Genomic DNA, 24,271 nt, shown 5'->3' with positions numbered 1-24,271 from the left:
TTATTCTAGTTCCCCTAGCTGTCAGTAGTGGGGGTGCTGCGGAGACGCTGCTGCTCGTTGTCGAAATGGCGGTTTCCAACAGCTTCTGCAGCAAACTCCGGCGGGGTGATTTCCTTCGCCCCTTGTCACTTAGCCGGGGTAGCGAACACTGCTTACCACCGGCGAGCCAACACAAGTCGTAGAACACGAATCCCGGGCCAGTGGAACAACCTTCACTGAACTTGGCAGTGGAACAACCTTCACTGCAAACAACACAAAAACGGGACACCAACTGCAAAAAAATACAGTTAAAACCGCGCACAAAAATGAACCAAAACAAAACGCGACGTGTGTCCCGTACCGAGATCGAGGCTAAACTAACTATCCCGCGATGGCTGCCAACCACAACAAACCCGCCGAGACTTAATTCAGCACCACTTTTTCGCAGCTAGAGGAAAATACCGGCCTATCTAACCCTAACAATTTATCTACAAACATGACATAAACATTATCGAACCTATCTCACGCGACAATATCGTTCACAAACGGAAAAACGAACGAATTTAAACGAAAATAAACAAACTTATGTGAACGATAAATTCAGCGCAAGTGGTGACAGTTGTCATGTTGGGTACACGCTGCTGCGGGGGTGTTCAAGTGCGGGTAATTTTCACTAATACACTCCCTCGCAAAAGTACCCATAATAAGGGTTATTTTCACGTGAACACGCTCTTGCAGCGTTACCAAAAATTAGATAAATTTTCCACTCGATGCTGAAATTGCAACCGCACCGGTTAAAGTAGTAAGTAGTTCATAAAATTGTCGACTTTGAGCCCTACCGCTGAACGATATTTGAAGGTCATAGTGATTGAAACAAATATTTTTATAGTTGAACTTTATAACTATCTCATTGTCAATTTAACTTCAAAATTTATTGTTGTAATAAAAACTCTCTATTGTAAATAACAATACTTCTGCATAGTTGAAATTACCATCAGTATCACAAATCTGTCATATGTTAAACCAAAAAAAATTGTGTATTATTTCAACCAATGTGTATAGTTGAAACAACAATGAGTAAAATCAAACCAACAACCACAAACTTCGCCACGTTTCATCATGGCGTCCGAAGAGGAAAACGAAAGAACCTCGCAGATTATGTGCTAGACGTAGGAATAATAGTATTATAAAAACCATTCTATTTAAGTTTGAGGGTAAGTATGTTCATGGAGATTCTCATTAAATCATGGTAATGAATTTTTGTTTTCTTAAGCCAGTGGATATGATGTGGGATCTCTGAAAGTAATCGTATGAGAAGAAATAGAAGCTGTGTTGCAGCCACTTTGTTGGCTAACACAAATTCGCCAAATAAACAACTCTGTTCCTCCCAATATAAATATTAATTACACTTTATAAATATGGTTTAATAACTAAAATATGTAAATAAATTATGTAAATAGAAATAACCATATAAAATGATTGAACCAAACTTTTTGGAACTGTTGATTTAACAAGAGTTGTATTTGAATCAACCGATTTGCATCAGCTGAATCAACGAACATTGTAGTTGAATTTTCAAAACCACTCAATCACAAAATATAGTTGTTTCAACCATATTTTTGGTTTGGGTCAAGCACATTGATTCAACCAAAAACAAGTATTGCATCAACCATGATCAAGGGCACATCTGTTCAACTGAAGAACCAAAAATGAGACAAAATCTTTATTTCAAGTATCGACCTCTAGCGGTGGAGAGGACGCACTTTACACTCGAAATTTTATTACGCTTATATTCCATTCATTCAATAAAAGAACTGTATGAGCTCTCGCCGCTTTTCCCCGAGAGAATCCTTTGTTCTCCCCAGGACTGGTATAGCGAGGGTGCCTTTTCATGATAATCGTACAGTACCACCCGCATACGTGCAACGGTTTTTTACGTAGATATATTTTTAATGAATTTCATTGTTGCCCAAGATGAAAACTGAATATCTTGACTAACGATAATCATTTTTCTACATTACGGTACGAGAAAAAAATATTGTCGTTGGTCGAGAAATTCGGTTTCCAAGTCCAACGAAGATATTCAAGTAAATCAACTAACAGGTTAAAATAGTTTCAACAGTTGCGAGATGTACAATCCAAGTAAATTTGTTAAACAATGTTTGAAATGTTGAAAGATTTTTAGTTTAATTTGTTGTATTGACGTTGATTGTGAATTGTTACGGAATTTCCGCTTTAAAGATCTCTTGAATGCGGTCCTGTCTTAACTTGATTTTGGTAGATTCAACTATTCAAGATCACCTTTTTGCCTGGTCATTGAAGCAAAGAAAAATAATTTTTTGGTGCATGTTCAAACTATTGGAGCGAACTGTTCGAACGATGCACTGTAAAATCAATGTAGGATGGAACAGCAAAAAATGAATGCGAAAGCTTGGGCACCGATTTGCTGCAGAGTTTTGTTCGAAGTTGCATATTTATTCTGTGTCAAGGGTTATACAAAAATCAAAGCAAACTTATAGTTGAATTGACCCAGATTATTATTGTTTTGTTTTCTTTTCTCCGTTTGATTGGTGCCTTACTACACAGCTTGCAGTTTCCCTACATAAAACATTCCAGTTTCAGCGAGAAAATCAAAGACAAAACACTTTAAATACATATTTTGATTAAGCGAATAATTTAAACGTACGCTAAAAACAGATTTAACGCAAAACGGACAAAATTTACGCCCTACAGGTTCACAAAATCACGTGTATACCGGTTTACCTATACACACTTGGATTTTATTGCCGAGAACTTAACAGCTAAGAAATTCAGCGAAATGTTCTACGAGTTTCCAGCAAAATTTTCATGAACTTCGGCAATCAAAATGTCAACCCAACACACAATTTTGTCGAATAATAACTTATTAAGCTATGGTTCAACCGAAATCCGCTTAATAATAGCTTAATAAACTGTTGATCAACGAAATTGTTTCTTGGGAATACATGCTGGTTTGCGGTAGATCGATATATTTGCTGAATGTTCGTCGAAATATATTGCTGACACATGCTAGAAGCTTCGCCGAGCTCGATCAGCTGTTGGGAAGTTTGCCGAGATAAATTAAATGTGTACAGGTATTTGTTTTGTTTAAAAAGTGCTCTCGTTTCAAATTTGACATTTAGGTCCTAGACCTTAATGAAAATCAAGTTAATTTTTTATATGTTGCTTATTAAACCCCAAGAAGGTCTTTTTGCCTCAGAAAACAGGTCCCTCACATATTATTGAAAATGAACCCCACACTAATGTGTATGTTGCTGTAAGATGTAATTCTACGTCAAAATACTGTCCGATATTGATGCCTTTTTTCATCAAAATAATAATTTTTGACAACCAATAACTGCTGCCAGTTCCAGACCGAAGTTTCCCTTGCTGTTCGTAGAAATCACGATCCATTCAATTTGGTCCATGGCTACAGCTCACCAAGCATGTCGTCTGCGGAGGCTCCGAAGGTCGCTTCCACTTGATCGATCCACCTTGCTCGCTGCGCGCCTCGTCGTATCGTTATCAAGAACCATTTTCAGTGGGCCGTTTTCAGTCCTTACAACATACCTAGCCCTCCTAGCCTCCCGATTTTCGCCGGTTGAACGGTTGAAGTGGTTCTACCAGCAACTGATACAACTCATGGTTCATCCGTCTCTGCCATGATCTTGCATCTGCACTATACCGCAAACGGTACGCAGCACCTTCCGTTCGAAGACCCAATGGCGCGTTGGTCCACCACGGGTATGGTCCAAGTTTCGTGACCGTAGAGGGCTGTCGGTCGGATCAATATTTTGATGGTGGTCAACTACTTGCGACGGCGTATTTTATTCGAGTGTCCTACGGAGTCCAAAGTAGGCACATTCACTGCCATAAGGCGTCGACGAATTTCTCTGCTGGTGTCGTTATCAGCTGTCGCCAGTGAGCCCAGGTACACGAACCCGTGTGCCACCTCGATTTCATTCCGCTAATCTAAATTCGTGGTGAGAGGTTGATCCTGTCTTATCCCGGCTTCAGTCATGTGTACTTCTTCGTCATCTCATCACGGAGCCGCGGAGCCAAAAGGGTTGAGAACCACTGCTGCAGGGCACCTAGACCTTTCGTTTAACACTCTTTTCATGAAAATCGGTTATGCCATCTCAATAAAATTAAATGGGAACCTATGGAGCTACTATAGCCACAGAGAACAGACGTTCATCTTCTTTTCAAAACATGCGTAAAAACTTGCAACCGTCATTTACCACTAAGTGGTAATGCTCCCGCTATGTGGCGCTTTTGTCACTTACAAACCAAGCACTTATATCGATAAAATATCGATACAGCAATATTTATGCAGTGCAACTGGGGCACCATTAGATAGATGTCGTTAGTGTATTAACGTATTTTGATTCAAATTTTTACACACGATTTTCAAATTTCTTTATATGAACATGAATGTCTGTTCTCTGTGCTATAGCTTCCGTTCGAAACTAATTTCGTGAAAATCGCTACTGCACCCATCACATTGTGAATATTTATAGGTAGTGTGTGGAAAGTTAACACATGAGTAAATTTTACTCAGGTCGGTTAATCGAAGTTTTCGATTTTTGGACTTTTTGCTTACAAAATTGTACAAAACAGAGATCCCCAGATTATAGCAAGGAGTACCGAGCCATTGACGTCCCTATACCCAGTAACAGTGAAAGACAATGAACTCATGCCCTGGTCTTAATCTCATTTGTGCCCACTGTCAGTTTTTCTTGTTTCAGACTCTGCGCCACTCCAGGGTACGTTAATGACAAGGTATTCTGGACTGACCAGTGCAAGCGAGTAAAGGCGCTATGGTTTCGAAACCCGAACAAAAGGACAAATGTTCCATCCCAGAAGATTGGTCAACAAAGGTGTATACTTTCTTAGCTTTGTCACTCCCAGCTAAAAACCATTTCAATTTCCCGTATGTCAACGTTTACGCAGACATTTTCTTATAAATTTACCTACTGGACAATTACAAAAATCTATGTCCCTTCTTTTCATTTCAAATATAATATTATACTTTAGCATATGGATATTCCGTCGCAGTCGCAGGATCAGTCAGACACGCTGTTTGTTTCAGCTTAAAAGGTTTACTAGACGCAATATACTACGTTCTACTGGAGTACTATCGAGGAAAAAGTAACAAAGCAAGAAGTATGTGCAGCAAAAAAATGTTTCGCTATAAAATGTTATGCACTCGCCGCACTCTATCAAAGCTAACACATCATAGTTAATACCCCGTTCACACTACACCGCATATCACCTGATATCAGGCGATTCGTGCTATCGAGGCCATATCACCATCCATATTACCTGATATCCCATACAATCGAGCTGTCAACGGATATCACCTCGGCTACATGCTATCGCGGATATCATGTTCGAAAACCAATAATAACCACATTTCAAGCAGTTGGCAACACGGCCAACAGACATTTGACGCAACCCTACAAATTTCGCGTTGCATACGAGAAAAAAAGGAAATATTTTTGCTATTTTCATCCCGCACATGTTGACAATTGCATATGAGAGTTCGCGTTGGTGCGAGCCAACTCACTGACATCTCTATCCCAATCCCATTGCTCTTGTTGTCTTGTTTTAGCTTTGACCTGTTTTTGTCTCTTCTCTTTTCAATCACCAAAGCAAATGTCAAAACATATCAGCTCACTCCAATGTGAACGCTCGAGGTGATATCCGATATCATCTGGCGATATCAGGTGATATCCGGCGTAGTCTGAACAAGGCATTAAGACTACGTTGCAAATCACCTGATATCGCCAGATGATATCGGATATCACTTCGGGTGTTCACATTTCAGCGAGCTGATATGATTTGACATATGCTTAGGTAATTGGAAAGAGAGGAAAAAAACAGGTCAAAACAAGAAGACAACAACAGCAATGCGATCAACATAGAGATGTCAGCTAGTTGGCTCGCACCAACGTGAACTCTCATATGCAAACGTCCAAAAGTGCGGGATGGAAAAAGCAAAAATATTTCCTTTGATATCGGATATCACTTCGGGTGTTCACATTTCAGCGAGCTGATATGATTTAACATATGCTTAGGTAATCGGGAAAAGAGAAAAAAAACAAGTCAAAACAAAAACAAGACAACAACAGCAATGCGATCAAGATAGAGATGTCAGCTAGTTGGCTCGCACCAACGCGAACTCTCATATGCAAATGTCCAAAAGTGCGGGATGAGAAAAGCAAAAATATTTTCTTCCTTCTTTCTCGCATGCAACGCAAACTGCGAAATTCGTAAACTGCTGCAAATCTGGATTTTATTGGTTTTCGAATATGATATCCGCGATATCATGTAGCCGAGGTGATATCCGATGACAGCCAGTGACAGTGATTTAGCCTCGATAGCACGAATCACCTTATATCAGGTGATATGCGGTATAGTGTGAACGGGGTATAATACAGAATACAGCCTTTTGACGCGCCTATACTTTTGCACTGTGTTGTGTGTGACATATTTATGGCTTTATTTTTATTTCGAACCCATCGGGGTTCCATAATGTTACATGTTTTTTTTGGGTCATGATAGCTAAATCGATCATTTTTCACAGAGTCTATGTGTATATAGAGTCGCGCGAAGAGAAAATCTATCGTTTCGGCAACACAGTTTCTGTGCCGTTTGTTGCCAAGAACTATACAGTTCTGTTTTTCACCATGCATAAGCGGACATCATTTTTTGAAATTCTTCACAAGGTACACAGTTTTGAAAGATTACACCGGTAATGTTTTGTTAAATTTGAGTGAACCAGTATACAGGGTTAATGTTGGATTGAAATGTGTAAGTGAAACTTCGGAAAAAACACATATTATTTATTACGCTCAATTACAACACTTTTCATCCACTCCTAACATTATCACCTTGTTTATTAAATTGCTCGATTGGTACCCTCGTTTGACACTGATTTGGTTCCTTTGGTTTCATCTTTGCGGGACTCTTATTATAAACATAGACTCTGATTTTTCAGTGTTAAGGCTGTAATACACTCTTTGACCAAGCGTCAAATTTTGACAGATAAAAATTTGGTCAAGGATAATGGTTTGTCACTCTCCAATTTTTACATGGGGCAAACACGGGCAAACAACAACCATCATGTCAAATAAATTTGACCATTATGTCAGAAGGTCAAATATTTGACCATTGGTCAAAGAGTGTTCATGTTTTAATGTTCTGGGTGAAAATACGATGATGAGTAACTTTTACACTATTTACAGTAAAACTGAACAAGCGTGCTAATGTTCGTTCGCATTGCTGAAAATGATAACCCGTCTTTGAATAACACGTTTTCCTCCAGAGGGCTACATTTTAAAGTTGTCAAAACAAGTTTTTCCAACGACTTTCAGATAGTAAGCGCGGTATTTAACGTTTTAACAGTTTAATATTATTTCGTTAAATTCTTTTTCGGTTTTTGTATAATTATATTATTCTTGTGCTACTGTACTGTATTCGTCAACGAAAATAAAAACAATTTATAGAATAGGAGAAGTTGGCGATCTCTCTACTGGTTTGCTGAAAAAAGATGCAGAAACAACCAATATGAGCGCTTTCCAAGTAAGCGATATTTTTTTGATTCTGATTTTTACGTTCAGTGAGTAATTCTGCGTCTAACAGATCACCATTACTCCCACTCGCTGTCCACCGAAGCAGCGTACGGAAACCCGTGAGCCAACTTTGGTTCAACTTGGTCCGTTTACGCCCAAAGCAACGGTTGTTTTTGAGGGAATACCAGTAGGTAAAACAGCGCGACGACAGATGCTCATCAAGAACCCCTACAATGAACAAATAAAGGTAAAAAACTATACCAATGATGTTTTACTGATGTTAGTTATTTGATTTTATTTGTTGTTTTATAATTACTAACAAAAATTAGAACTCAATATTTAATTGCAAAAACAGTAGCATAAGCGCGTGATTGAACGGTACAGAATAATGTATTCACAAAACATTCGACTCCGCGCAATATAATAATGCACTCGTTTTTTAGAGGAATTTATGATTTTTTCGGCATTGCTTAAATAAGTGTTGTGTTCTTAAAATGAAACCAATACCACAAAAACTGTTTCAATTGTTGTTTTCAATTGTCATTTTTGATTTGGTTGAAACTTTGTATAGAAGTTTCCATGGGCATGAAAACCCACTTTGTACTATTGTTCTTTTATTTTAAATCCCGTCTCGTTTTGAAAAGCTATGTAAAGAGGTATTGATGATAACGAATAATTTTTAAGAGCTAAAACGGTTCGGTTGGCGTGACGTCTGCAGCAAAATTGTAGATATTAATTTTGTTTTATGCACTCACTGATTTTTCATAAAAACTGCAAAAGATTAGCCAAGCATTGATGGCTATCCGATCATGGAGAGAAGAAAAACAAAAAAGCTAACATTTTTCCGAAAAACGAAAAAAAATTGAAGCCAGAACGTTTGGTCTCTGCAAAGTTATAGACAGTATTTTCGTGCTTCCAGAAAAAAAACGCCATGAGATAAAAAGATTAAAAAGAAAAATATAATTATAATTTTAAAACTAACTTTTCATGAGTTTGATTTTTTTTTCTACAAAAACTACACAATATAATCTAACTTAAAATAGCAATTGAAAAATTAAAAAAATTAAAATGTGTCAAAAAAATTTATTATTTTGGTTATTATTAGGCACTCGGCGCAGGGAACAATCGGGTAAAATGGATGCTCGTTTTTGTGAAATTGCTTAAGCTTGTTCAATAGATCAATAGTTGAATTCTAATAACATTCAATAGTTAAGTTCTAATAAAAGCAAAACCTAGATGCTATACTGCAGACATGGTCAGGTTTGATATTTTTCAAATCCGTACCTGCCCGAATATTTTATTTCTATGAAACCCGCATCGGTGTTAACCAAGAAAATCAATCGGGACTGGTTTGAAAAATATGAAATTAGGCTATGCACATTTTTTCAGTTTTATTTATGCGCTTTCTTTGAAAGAGAAGTTTGGTTAACGGAATTGATTATAGAAGATTCATATAACTTCATTTGCAAATTAAAAGTTATCTGTCTTTTCTTACAGGTGCTCATTACAAAAATTCCTAAACCAGAGTTCAATTTAGTGCTGGAGTGGACTTCCATGGATATTGACACTGGAGAGGAGCGTCAGCTTGAACTAGTCTGGAATCCACTGAAAGTTATGAATAATTTGGAAACCTTGCAAATGATTGACAGTTGTGGCACCAAGAAAGATGTAGCACTTATCATGAAATCTGTAGATGTGAAAAAAACAGCGCCTAAAAAAACAGTTTCTAAACAAGCAGCAGTTATTCCAAAAAAATTAAAACTCAAAGCACCTTCGCCACCAAAACTAATGATAAAACGAACTGTGGTAATGAAAAAAAGAGAGTCACCAGTGAAAAAGCCTGTTTTATCACCATTGTCCAGTTGTTCTGTTGTTAAAAACAACGTTTTAACAGAACGAACTGCACCAAATATTTTCAGCGAAATAAACTTTTCTCGCATGTCTTCAGAACCTACACAGCACGGCAAAGTGCAAAACAAAGAAAACGTTAGTCCTCAAACACCAGAAAAATATGTCAACCCATTTAAAGGTATTAAATTCACACCATCACGTATGGATAACTCTTACCTTGCTGATTTGCCCACACCCGTAAATCCATCGAAAGGTAACACTTTTTTGTTTGACAAAACTAGCAACATATTTAAGGGACTCAGTGCCTCACGAAATTGCGATCAGTATGAAAAAGATATTTCATCATTGCCAGATCAAAGCGTTCTTGCCATGGAAGAAACGCCGAAATCAATCTACAAAAAGTCTGGTATCCCTGGAATCACTATAACTCCAATAAATCGGAAAAGTCCACTTGTGGAAAACGTGTTCGACCCTAATTGTTTTTCAACTACTACGAGAGACACGAAGCAATCGGAATTCGAAATTAAAACTGAAGAGTCGAATAATGATATTAATAGGCAATTAAATTTCTCCTGTGAGTTTGAATTAGGAGATGTCCAAATCAAAGAATTTCCACATGCAGTTGTGAAAACAACGGAATTTAACGGAGCAGCAGACAGTTTCTCACCTTGCAATGAAATTCAGCTGGTATTTCTGGACAGTCTCGATGCGGCACTTAACGAACACCCTAAGATATTGAATAAAACACAAACAGTATCAACAAACGACTCTCACCAGCAGCTATCAATGATAGCTGAGGAAAATTCCCGTGAACTGGGTTTGACCTACCATACAAGTATTCCGGCGGTTGATCATGAACCGGAAGAACTGAAGATACACCAGAAAACATTTCATATCAATAGTATGGTTAAGTCCAACTCCGATGATAACATAGTTAAAAACCTTACCATGGACAACAAACAACATTCTATCACACAGGGTTCAATGCCTAACTTGAGCAATGGCGACGATGAGGAAGCACGCATGTTTAAAGAGCATGAAATTCGAGCCCAATCCAGCCGATTCAATTTACACGAAATCGATTTTGGTGGTGACGAAATTAAAACTACATTAGGAAAACGGGTACTTGACAGAAGTTCAATAGAAAGCGAGAAAGATGAACCACTGTCTATGGAAATTTCACCGCCCAAGAAGTGTAAGGTGGTTTCTTCTTCAGCAATCACAATATTCGCAACTACAAAGGTGTCTAAAACTTACTCCTCGTTTCGTGGTGAAAAAAGTAGCTTTCAAGTAAGTGTTATTAAATTATCTACTTTGCTTTATCCATCCTAGAGATATAATATCAGGGGAATCAAACATAAATAAGAAAAGGAAATTTTGAGGACTCATCAATTTATTATGACCAACTAGTTCTCTATTGCATAGCCCGATAAGAATCCGTAAATATTTAACGATGACACAATGTTAAATTGCCTTTAGCAAAAAAAACATTAATTCATTTTCATGTAGTTTTGATAGCTTAAAAAATATATAATAATTTTCAAAGTTACCTACGTGCCTTCTTACGGTTATGTATTTATATGTTATGTTATGTATTGTTATGTAGTTATGTATTTTTTAACTAATATACAGAAAACAGTTTGAGTATTTCACACATCAGAATCTAAATGAAATATTTCATACCTTATTTTCCCAGGTTCCAAAAGTCGCAGCTTCACGCAACCTTACGCTTAAAAGGATACCGGGTCCTGCAACAGCAGTCAAGAAGTATAATATTGACGAAAAAAGGGTGTTTCTGTACGACTCTGATCGACATCTTAGAGCCCTGATTAATCCAGACCCATTCGCAGCAACAACTACGTGTGACCCTTTTCTTGCTGCCACGATGTATCTGGACGAACGAAGCTTTGAAAAATACGAACGTCAGTTGAAGAAATGGCTTAACGCTCTAGTAACCATTCCAGCCGATTTAGACACGGAACCAAATAAACCTGTTGATGTTGCCAAATTATTCGATGAGGTGAAGGGCAAAGAATTAACACTAGCGCCAACGAAAGAGCTAATCTCATCGAACTATTACCGAAACCGATTAAACCAACTGAGAAATGCAGGCATTTCACTGTATTTCAGTGAGAACGTCGCTGAACCTTTGCGAAAAGTTCGAGCTGCCATTGAAAAGAAGTCAATGGCTTTACGAACAGATCGGGAGTTGCATTTGGACCTGGTATTACAAAGGAATGTTCTGGAGTTACTACTTTGTTTCAATCCACTTTGGTTGCGACTTGGATTGGAAGTGACTTTCGGAGAACAAATTGAACTTCAATCTAATCGGGATGTAATCGGATTAAGTACGTTCATCATAAACCGATTGTTCCGAGATCGTTATCTTGAAGCGAAAAACTCCAGAGCCTATAATTTGTCACCTGCATATGCAGAGCACATGAAGAAATTTACTCTGCGTATGGTTTTGTATCTATTGTTCTTCCTGGACATGGCTAAAAATCAGAGGCTTATCAGACATAATCCCTGCCTCTTCGTCAAGACTGCACCATATAAAGAAACAAAAGAAATTTTGATTCGGTTCTCATCCTACCTTATAGCAGGAATCGGAGACGTCACAAAATATTTAAAAAGATTTGGATTTATTCTAACGCATAAACAAACTTTCTTAGACGAGTTTGATTACGCCTTTGAAAATCTAGCCACAGATCTTCGTGATGGCATTCGGCTTACTCGAGTCATGGAAATAATTTTGCTGAGAGATGACCTCACGCAAAGTTTGAGGGTTCCTGCAATCTCAAGACTGCAAAAGGTTCATAATGTTAACCTAGCGTTGAAGGCACTCGCAGAAGCTAATTACCAGATTGCGGGAGACATAGCTGCCAAAGATATCTGCGATGGTCATCGCGAGAAAACTCTTTCGTTACTATGGCAAATTGTGTATAAGTTCAGGGCACCAAAGTTCAACGCCGCTGCAAACGTAATACGTAACTGGTGGAAAAAAAATTGGCTTAGGGTTATCATCGGCAGACGAATTACACAAAAATGGCTACGACGCAAGGAGACAGCAGCAATACTCATTCAGTCCTTTTATCGAGGGCATTTCACTAGGCGACTCTTCAAACAAATGCGACATCAAAAAACGCAGGCTGTGATAGTACTTCAAAAATACACTCGAAGGTATATTTCTAGTTTTGCTAACTTTTCCGAATTGTTACGTTTTTTATTACCTTTTTTGTCTTATGCTTATTAGTATAGTTAAACGGTCCAATATTCTCATAGTTTCTTCTTATGAGAAGTATTTTTGAATATTTTCTTCTGCATCCTGCACAATAGTTTCAAAACATTCTTCAAAATTATTTCAACAACAAACAATAGTATTAAAGTAGACGATGATCACAATCCACCATTTTATCTCGAGATAATCATTGCACGCTCTTTACAGATACTTAGCACAAAAGAAAGCTGCTCTCCAATATTCAGCACTTTTACGCATCCAGCGGTGGTGGCGGTCTGTTCAAAAAACCAAGATTGTACGGGAACGATTTCTGTTGCAACGGAAAAGTGCAATTCTTCTACAAACCAGCTTTCGACGTCACGCTCTTGCAAAGCGGTTGTTGGCAGCTTCTGGTGTTATACGCTCGTTACAAATCGAAGCACGTTTGAAGTACGAGAAAGCTGTTGTTATCAAGAGAACGCTTAAATCCTATGTCATACATCGTAAACTGCAGTCAATTGTGCTGGGTATGGTAACTTACAACAGGCATAGAGCACTGCAACATTCATCTGCGTCAAAGATTCAAGCCATGGTACGAATGCATAAATCGCGTAAGGAATTCTTGAACCTCCGTGTTGCAGTAATTACGATTCAACGTCGATGGAAGGAATACTTGCAGGCCAGAAGGGAGAGGTTAGAATATATAAAGATGAAAAAATGTGCTATTATAATTCAGCAAAGATTACGGGGGTACCGTTTGATGATGCAGATCAAAGCAGAATATAAGCGACAAATATCAACGATAGTGTTCATTCAGCAAAAATTCAGAGCCAAGCTAGTTATGAGACAAGAGCGTTTTAGATATTTGAAATTGAAGAATGCCGCGATAGCTTTTCAGCAACGCTATCGATCTTTAATTACCATGAGAATGTACCAGCGAGAGTTTCAGTGTTTGAAATCTGCTGCATTAATAATACAGCGACGTTTTCGAGCGCAAAGGCTAATGAAAATAGAAAACCATAAGTTTTTGGAATTGAAACGAGCAGTTCTCACAGTTCAGTGTAAATTTAGAGCTAAAACTGCAATGATTCAAGCTCTTAATAGCTATCAACAAGCGCGATCAGCATGCATCACCATTCAACGTCGATTAAGAGCTACCCTTGTCATGAGGAAGCAGAGGTTAGAATTCCTAACACTTCAATATTACACCATTGTTCTACAAAGACAGTTCAGAGCAAATGTTGAAGCAAAATTAAAGCGATTGGAATATGTAAAGCTTAAAAGTGCTACCATGTGTATTCAAAAAAGATTTCGAGCTACATTGATCGCTCGGTGTGTACAAACTGATTATCATATGAAACGCAAAGCTATAATTGTAATACAAAGATTTTGGAGAAATATTCAGCTAATGCGATCTAACAGAAACCTGTATTTGGAGAAACGACAAGCTGCTATTCATATTCAACGACAGTACCGTGCGTATAAATTGTTCAAAAAAGCTCGCTTAAATTTTACAATCACTAGAACAGCAGTCGTTATGATACAGCAAAGATACCGAGCTACGAAGTTGATGCAGAAGCAAAGGCAAGTTTTTCAAAACACATTGAGAGCAATAATATTGTGTCAGCGCAGGTATAGAGCAATCCTGATAGGTCGCAAACAGAGAATTGAATACATGAAACTAAGACAAGCTACTACTTGTATACAACGACGTTGGCGTGCAAATATCCTCACGAGAACATATCGAACAAAGTATCAAACACTTAAATATGCAGTTATTGTTTTGCAAAATCGCTACCGAGCTTTAACAGCTATGAAAACAACTCGATCTGAATTTGTAAAGATTAGGTTAGCAGTAATCCATATTCAACGAAAATATAGAGCCACACGTGAAATGAAGCAGATCTGTTTCCAATACTTGCGCTTGAAAAGTGCAGCGATTCAAATACAACGATATTTCCGTAGTTTCATGGAAATGAAACGGCAAAGGGCCATATACATTCAATTGAAACAAGCAACACTTTGTATTCAGCAAAAATATCGTGCTTTAACAAAAATGCAGTTGCTAAGAAAACAATATCTGAAACAGAGATCTTCAGCTATCATAATTCAACGCTATTTCCGAGGATATCTTAAAATGAAATATTTCCGCACACATTTCTTACAGATTAAGCAAGCTTGTGTGGTTTTTCAACGACGATACCGTGCAAATGTAGCAATGCTCGAAAAAAGATACCAATACGGTACTCTTCGATGTGCCACGCTAATTATTCAACGGAAGTGGCGAGCAACATTGATAATGAGAACACAATATTTGCAGTACCAAAGCGCCATTAAAGCAGCCAGAGTAATTCAAAACTATTACCGATCCTATCAATTGCGCGTGGTGGAGCAGATCAATTATAGACATATCAGGAGTGCTATAATTACTATTCAGCGTAAGTTTCGTGCCACACAACAGATGCGCGTCCAACGAGCGCAATATCAGCTCTTAGAGGAAATAACTCTCCGGCTTCAGACCAGAAGTCGTGGTTTCTTGGCTCGTCAGGCATTTCGAGCAAAGCTTACTCCAGAATACCTAGAACGTCGCATTCGAGAGCAAAATGCTAAAGTAATTCAAGCATATTGGCGAGGTTATCAGCATAGAAAAAAACAGCAAACAGTAACCATGCGCGATGTAGCTATGCGAATAGTTGCCAGTAGAAGAGAGGCATTACGAGATCCGTCAAATCGAGTCGGCAATATTTTAAAATCTTGCATGAAGTTCATGAAAACAAGATTTGCGGTCGCTGAGGCAATAAAAGTCCTGCTAAGAATTGAGCACATATCGCGGCTTGTACCACATTTACTTACGAAATATTCAATATTTTTGGCTAGTTTTTGTTACATGACGATGGCACAGGCCATTCGTTCAGAACTTGATAAGCAGTTAATAGAAATATGCGCTCGCATAATTCTGAACATGGCAAGGTATGAGGGTACTAAGGAACAGGCATTTCAGGTAATTGATATATGATACCATAAAAATTATAATACATATCATACAAATTAACAAAATTATGCTCTTTCTCAGGAAAACGGTCTTGTAACTGTGTCGCAAATGTTGCTTCGTTGGTGCGATAAAGAATGCGGTATCTTCAATACGCTTTGTACGCTTCTCTGGATCCTGTCCCACGATACCCACAAGAAAAATGTAACTGTTTGTGAAATACTCAAAACGAGTATAATAATTTTATATTTTTTCAAAATTTAGATTATTCGACGTTATATGATTTCGCGTGAAGCCATTTACATGTTACGTGAAACGAAAAAACTTGTTCAGCGAAAAGAAAAGATGCGCAAAAACGTAAAGAAACCAGTTGGATGTTTGGTGCCACCGGATCCGACATTAATGCAAATGGAACCGATCCTCGGACCAGATTACGGAGTGATACGCAGTAAACCGTACGTTTTTTATTCTTCCGTGTTTGCTTTCGACATGGTATTGAACGTTCTGGATGTGGACATATCATAATACAGTAGATTTTCTCTAGATTATATTTACGTTTTGAATTTCAATGTAATTTGTTACTCGTAATAATCAACAAAACATGTTAATACATAGAGATACGTTAGTTTTGAGTATTACTTATTACAAAAGCAAAATCGCGTCGATTTTTTTCATAGGGTAAGGAAAGGTATTATCAGCCTACCCTCTACTTTTCCGTTACGCTACCAACACAAATAGGGGAACAAGGGGCATACGGGGCAGAATGGGCATATGTTGTTTCTAGGTTTCTGGTAGTAATTTTGGAACTGTTATAAATTTGAATCATTAACATTAATCTGAAGATGTAATTTTATTCAAAATAACTGGAAAAAACCTAAATTAATCCACCTAGCGGTCAGACCCAGCCTTTCTCGTTCAAACTTATTATTTGTAAAAATATATTTACATGAACGCTTCAGTCCAATAAATGTGTATTCACTTTTTGGGTTCTGAAATAATGATGTTGTAACAGAAGTATAAAATATGAAATTTGACGTAATGTAAATGCTCAAGAAATAGCGAAATAAAAGAAATGACTCTTAATTTCGAACAATTCAATCACGAGCGATACCGCGAACATTCAAATGGTACGATACAACATTTAAATTATATTGTGGCCACATATACTGATCATAGCAGGTATAGTTTTAAATAGCCTTTGAATTTGTTTTCTTTCCATAACTTTTGAACCACATATCAAATTGTTATGAAGTTTGTTATTTGTAAGTTTGAGAGATGACTCGTTCGTATGACACTAGTTATGTTTAAATAAGTCGTGTAATCTTTGAGATAATAGATAGGGCAGCCAAACTTTGAAACCACGAATTAAATCATAATTCATCAATTAACCCTTCACTAGCCCGTTCATCTGATAATACGATTGATCAAATCGGTTGTGTACTTTCTGAGATAATGAAGTTTCGTGATTTTCACAATTCGGTACATTACAGACGAAGTCACAGTTCGATTACAGTAAAATTCAATAGAGTGTTATGAGTCAGCTAGACCTTTCATTTGACACTGATTTCGTGAAAATCGGTTCAGCCATCTCTGAGTGAGTGAGTTCAAGTAGTTTTCGGAATATGTTTCTTTTCAAAGCTGGATTTCACATTTTTAAACATAACAGGCAAAGTAATAGTCCGATTGCAAAAAAAATCAATAGGGTCTTATGGGGTAATTAGACCTTCCAAATGACACTGATTTTGTGGAAATCGGTTCAGCTATCTCTGAGAAACATGAGTGAGATTAAACACTCTCCAGAACACGTTTCTTTTCATAACTTCTGAACCACAAGTTCAATCTTCATGAAACTCAAAAGTTAAGGGTTTTAAGTTTTAAGTAGCTCGTTCATTTAAAACCAATTTTGTTAAAATCGGTTGAGTAGTTTCTGAGATAATGATGTTTCGTGATTTTCACATTTTTAAACATAACCTCTAACTAAAAATCCGATTGCAATAAAATTCAATAGGGTCTTATGGGGCAACTAGACCTCTCATTTGCGATTAATTTCATGAAGATCGGTCCAGCCATCTCTGAGAAAATCGAGTGAGATTGGGAGAGCGTTACATACACACACACACACATACAGAAAATGCTCAGCTCGTCAAACTAAGTCGATTGATATACGAGATTCGACCCTTTGGAGCACTTTTATACCTTTGGTTTTTCCAGTGATTGCTATACCTTTCTAGGAGAAAGGCAAAACAAGTTCGCTTTTACACAATAGACAATTGTATCATTCATGCACGTCTTGCGTATAATATTATAGTTCACAAGCGCGAAAAATGAGGGTTTTTGCATGCGTATGTGTCGGTTTGGGCTCGAAAGTTTATTTTCGGTAATCGTTATTGATATTCAAACAGTTTCAATAAATAATGCAGTGTTTTCAAATGAAACATCATCTAAAAACAGCTCTTTCTCATAAGTGTTTCTCATGGGGCAGAACGGGCACTGCTGGTAGGGGCAAAATTGCCTTACCTATGCACGAAAACATAACCTACAAACCAGAAAGTACTGTCAAAAAAGTAAACATCGTCCTAGCAGCAGTTAATAGTAAATTGGTTCGGAATTACAAACGATTGTCGTGTTGGAATGTAAAGCCAAATTAAACTACTCGGTTTTAATTCCAGGTTAAAAGGTAATCTTTAATCGAACTCATCTCGTCAAGTCATTACAAGCGACCGTGTTGGTCTAGCGATTATTACATTTAATTTGTGTTTCTCTTTCTTAGACTTGTCTACCTACTATTGCTTGTAGCACACACACCTAAGCTGCCGCGCACGTGTTGTACAGCTTTAAGTTTCCCACCTAAAGCTTTACGTGCAATATGCATGCTATGTATGCATGCTGGCTTATCAAGATACATTCTTAACTGATATAAGTAAAGCGCCTGATGAATGGCAAATTGCTTTTATTTACATTTCATAGTGACTGTAGTGAAATGTTATTCTCAACACTTCCCCACAATTTGCACATTCAGCAATCTCCGATGCGTGTTCTTAGGTAACCCCTTTGTGAACGCGTCGGCTGGTTGATTTACACTCGGGATGAATTGCAGCTTGACTCGTCCTTGCTTGATGAGATCCCGTATGAAGAGATATTTGATGTCCAGATGTTCCATCCTCTGGTGCGATCTCGGCTCCTCTGCTATGCTAATGCACGGAATGCTATCCTCCATTATAATGAATGGTGTTATAACCACATCCAATTCATTAAGAAGTTTTGTTATCCACATCCCTTCTTTCGCAGCAGCACACAATGCAATTAATTCTGCTTCGCTTGTTGATAGGCTTATTGTTGGCTGTCGTTTCGTTGACCACGAAACCAGATTTCCATAAAGTTGATATGCATATCCTGATACCGACTTCCTGTCGTCAGGATCATTCGCAAAATCCGCATCTCCAAATCCAACTAATGCTGGTCCATCATTGTGTTTTACATACACAATCTTCGTGTTACTTGATCCCCTCAAGTATCTCAGGATTCGTTTTAATCCTGACCAATGCAATGTATACTTGCTTAGGGCGTTTACTGCAGCACAGATATCTGGTCTTGATGTTAATGAGAGATATTGAAGACATCCGATCAATTCTCTATATGGTTGATCAGTAAGTTCCCCTTCTGATTTCGACCATTTAGTGCTACTATCCAGAGGTGTCCCCACTGGTTTACACTCAGCCATTCCATATCTTTCTAGAAGTCTCTCAACATATTTCTTCTGAGAAATCTCGATTATTTGATTTTCAAAATCACGATTGATTTCCATTCCCAGAAAATGCTTCACTTCAGAAAGATCTTTCATTTTGAATAACCTTCCAAGTTTTTCCTTAATCCATGATATCTCATCTATGTTCTTGGCAATTAGCAGAATGTCATCTAAATAGAGTATTAGGATTATCCCCTTGGATTTTGATTTGTAGATGCAGCAATCGTTCTTAAGTGGAACAAATGCAAGCTCTGCCATAGCATCATTGAAACGTTTGTTCCAGGATCTACTTGCTTGCTTTAGTCCATACAAGTGTATCGTTTCGATTCCTGTAGTATTACGTAGAAGAGAAATTATAAAAAAAAAAGAAACAAAAAAAAAAACATCTCAGTAGGTTGGTCAGCTAGAGGAACTCGGTTCAACAATTGTTCAGCTTTCTTGCAATGACCTAACCTTTTACTTACATAAGCTGCGACAAGCAACACAGTCGCAAGAAGTTCAAGAACAACACATTAGGTAAACAGTTATTGACCTTAGTCATGCGCAGCAGAGCAGCAAGGTTTATGTCAGGTTAATGTTTAGGTTTATGCGCAACGGTAACAATGTTTTGTTTAAAGTTTATGTTTAGGTTTACAAAATAAAGACCGCGGTTGAGGAGCTATCTGGTCTGTTCTGCGGCCAGAGGGATATAATTGGATAATTGAATTGAGTCAGAAAGAGTAGAGATCAAGCCGGTGAGGAGAAACCACGGAGTCCCACCGAAGAAAAAAAAAAGGAAGGTGTAAAGGTAGAGTGTAGTTATAAGTAGTGTAAGTTGATGTGTGAATAAATACCAAGTAAATCGGAAGAAGTTGTAAGTGAAACGCCGAGTGCAATATCACATCAATAGGGAAAAAGCTAGTGCCCCAGCCGCCGCTACATATGGTGACAGCAGGAAAAACACTAGGAAGTGTTAGGAACGCCAGCAATAAAGGACGAAATCAACCGTGCAACATGGAAGTAGGCAAGCTGTGGTGAGTAACTCAAGCCATTTTTTTTGTTTTTTTTTTTCTTTTCGTAAGATGTGTGTGATCGCTAGTGATAGATTAAAGTGAAAAAATATAGTAGAAGACTAGGTTGGAAGACATTAAAGAATATATTGACAGGGAGTATAAGAACCTCTGCAAGAGCATAAACAGGGCGAGAACACAAACGGGAGTTAATACAAAGAGGCGGTTGCTAGAAGAGCATTTAGAAGAGTTTGAATCTATCCTAAAGAAATATGAAGATAAAATTCCGACAAGAGATTGGAATAAATTAACAGATGACTTTGAGTTCGTTAAGACAAAAGTCGAATTATCTTTGAAAATTTTGAATAGAACAGTTTTAATCCCTGAAAAGGCACGAAAACAACGCCGAAATTCGGAATATTGTCTAGAAATTGTCATTCCAGCATACGAACAGAACGACATATCTGTTTTAGAGATATCACAAGCTTGGGAGGATCTTCCTTTTACTTCGTCATTCAAGCAAGTAGAAAAAGAAAAAAGTGGTAGCTACATAGAAAGTAAATTCCTAGATCATATCAAAGATCTAGAAGAAGAATTTGTGGAAAATAATATTTCCATCAACCAAATAAGTCTAAAGCAAATTGAAGATTTAGACTTAGACGAAACCAGTTTTTGCGTAGTTATAGAGAAATTGAAAGACCGATTTTCGAGAGACAGTTTCTACTTCAATCGGATGTTGAAACCAAAATTCATGATGGCAGACCCAGCACCTTACGAATTTCCAATGGTCATGGCTATGCAATCGATTCCGGAGTTTCATGGGAAGCACGAACAACTTCGTCCATTTCTGATATTAATCGACTACTTCGCAGAAAAAATACCAGAAAAAGAAGATCAGACACCGCTCTTGAATGTTGTATACACAAAGCTAAGAGGAGAAGCGCTAACGCGACTCACAGAAATAGAAGACGACAACTGGGAGAAAGTTAAAACGAATTTAGAAAGCGCTTTCAATGGAGAATCGACGATAGGATCTCTAATCAAACAAATCGAAACTTTAGTTCAAGGAGATACCGAAAGTTTTGAAAAATACAGAAGTAGGGCTGCAAAACTTTACCACCAAACAACCCAATTGAAAAACCATGATAACGATGACGAATGTTTTGTAGGAGCGTCATTAAGAAGACACTTTTTAGCAGGTCTGAACAGTCGAGCATTAGCGTTTGCAGGAAAATCACAAAGGGAAAAATCATTTCTAGATTTATTAGAGTGGCTCCAAAAAGAATATGACGATGAAGAAGAACTGAAAGACTTTCATAACAGACTTCACCCTACGAGAATGGTAGGCAGCACACGACAAAACCCTAATAATAATCATTCTAGAGGAAACAATAATCAGCATCAGAACTACAACAATAACATCCGTGGAACTAACAATAATTATTCTAGAGGAAACAATAATCAGCAATATAACTACAATAATAATTTTCGTGGAAGCAATAATCATAATAGAGGGAACAATAATAATTCATGGAATTCTAGAAACTTGAATCAGCAAAATTTTTGAGATAACGGCTTTCAAAATGGTTATACGAACAATCGGTACCAGTCTAATGGTTCTTATAATAGAAGCAATTTCAATCAGCCTTCACAACCTCATAACTATCAAGCGTTTAATCAAAATAGAGTATACACTGAAAATAGGGGTGGCACTTATTATCCAAACAACAATTACGATAGAAATCAAAATCAATTTCCTAGACAGGATACAACCGATAGAGGATACAATGAAGGAAGAAACTACAACCAACAAAAAAACTGAATTCTGGGGGTGTCGAATATGGCGTCCAAATACTCCGACATATAGAAAATAACGAACAGAGACGCATTCAGAGGGATACGACCGAATGCAATTATATTTCAGCAAGCGTGACGGAAAATTATCAGAGCAAAATGTGTCAAAGTACTACTAACTTATGGGAAAAGTTTAACACTTACATCCCAGCACACGAGAAGTTAAGTATCGAATTTACTGCGAATAATCAATTCATTTTAAACATTGCTACGGTTGATAACCCGAGAAAAACAGAACGGTACATGCTAGACACAGGAGCGTACAATAATCTAATTAGATGGAATACCGTTATCAATATGGAATTGGAAAATGTAGATTATACAGATAAGGTATTACTAACAGGGTTTAATCTAACTCAAGAAGAAACATAAGGATCAGTAAAAGTAGGATTATTAATAGGGGATTCATGTTACATGGTTAAATTTTTTATAATGAAAGATTTATGTGTCCCGGCAATCATTGGGGCTCAATTTTTAAAACAATATACAATATATATAAGCGAACAGTTTACTTCAATTATTTTGCGCAAGCCATGTGAAAATGACAATGGGTGTAACAAAGAGCTAAATATGGGAAGCACATATACTGAGGTATTTAATGAAAACAGAGGGTTAATTGAGTGCAAGGTAAAGCCGCATTGCAAAGATTCTGAGCTTCAGAAACGTTCTGAACATAAATATACATTATCAAATGAAAAATCATGTCAAACTGAATGCATTGAAGAATATATTGGAGTTAAAAATAATAACGAAAAAGAATGTCAAACTGATTGTTTAGAGGACACATATTTCGATCTAACAGATAAGCACATAGGAATATCTGTAGGAAATGAACAAGATGATTTTAATAGGATGGAACAAGAATTTGATACTTATGAACAAATGAGTGCAGATTACTCGAACAATGATGTGCAGTTATACACGGAAGCAGTTGAGGCTGAAGATATAGATTTCAGACAAGACTATAGTCTAGTAGAGAGTAGAAACCTAAGTGAACTGAAAGGAGTAGAAAGAATTTCTAAAGTAATAGACTCACTTAACATGAATCATTTAGAACAACATGAATTTACGGTAATGAAGGCTATCATGTCAGAATACAGTGACGTATTCTATTTAAAGGGAGATAAATTGACCATTACAGATGCAGCAATTCACAATATAGAAACAACTACTAATATACCAATAAATAAAAGACAATATAGATTCCCAGAAAGTACAAAGAAATTAATAAACGAAGAAATTGATGAAATGTACCGTCAAGGTATAATAAGGCCTAGTACGCCTAGTACGTCCATGGAATGCACCAGCACTGTGCATACCTAAGAAAGACTTAGATGCCGACGGAAGTAAGAAATATAGAATTGTGATAGATTTCAGAGAACTTAATTTGATTACTAAACCTTTTGTTTATCCTATACCACTAATCGATGAAATTCTCGATAACCTTGGACATAGCAAATATTTTACTACAGTGGATTTAAAATCAGGCTTTTATCAGGTGCCTATTAACCCAAAAGATGCAGCTAAAACGGCATTTTCAACCCCAAAAGGCCATTATGAATTCACTAGAATGCCTATGGGGCTAAGGAACAGTCCATCAACATTTCAAAGATTGATGAAAACAGTACTTTATGAACTTGGGGACATTCAAGCTATTGTTTACTTGGATGACATAATTGTATATGGTAGAACAATTTAAGAACACAACCAAGAATTAGTAAGGGTTCTGAAAGCGTTACGAAAACATAATTTAAAAATTGAGTCAACCAAATGTCAAGTTCTGCGCACCGAAATTAATTATTTAGGACACATAGTTGACGAAAAAGGCATACGCCCAATGAAGGATAACATAACAGCTGTAAGAAATATGCCTATTCCTAAAACAGTAAAGGGAGTGCGATCATTCTTAGGTACGGTAAATTTTTATGGCAAATTCATACCAAAAATTGCAGAAATCAGAAAACCTTTAAACGAATTGTTGAAGAAAAACGTACGTTTCGTCTGGACAGATGAATGTCAAAAAGCGTTTGAAAAATTGAGAGATTTTTTGAC

At 37.3% G+C, this 24,271-nt stretch overlaps 1 protein-coding gene across 1 annotated transcript; it reads left to right on the top strand.

The window, feature by feature from the left end:
* Positions 1–7,359: 7,359 nt before the first annotated feature.
* Positions 7,360–16,256, top strand: LOC129718349 (protein abnormal spindle). The gene is made up of 7 exons (XM_055669045.1): positions 7,360–7,584; positions 7,645–7,821; positions 9,072–10,715; positions 11,122–12,605; positions 12,871–15,643; positions 15,716–15,835; positions 15,896–16,256. The coding sequence occupies exons 1-7, from the start codon at positions 7,570–7,572 to the stop codon at positions 16,154–16,156; spliced, it is 6,474 nt and encodes a 2,157-aa protein (XP_055525020.1). The 5' UTR covers positions 7,360–7,569; the 3' UTR covers positions 16,157–16,256.
* Positions 16,257–24,271: the final 8,015 nt, after the last annotated feature.

Source organism: Wyeomyia smithii, chromosome 1 (assembly GCF_029784165.1).
Source record: "Wyeomyia smithii strain HCP4-BCI-WySm-NY-G18 chromosome 1, ASM2978416v1, whole genome shotgun sequence".
Lineage (NCBI taxonomy): Eukaryota > Metazoa > Arthropoda > Insecta > Diptera > Culicidae > Wyeomyia > Wyeomyia smithii.
Note: the sequence above shows the minus strand (reverse complement) of the source record. Positions and strands in the feature narration are given on the sequence as shown.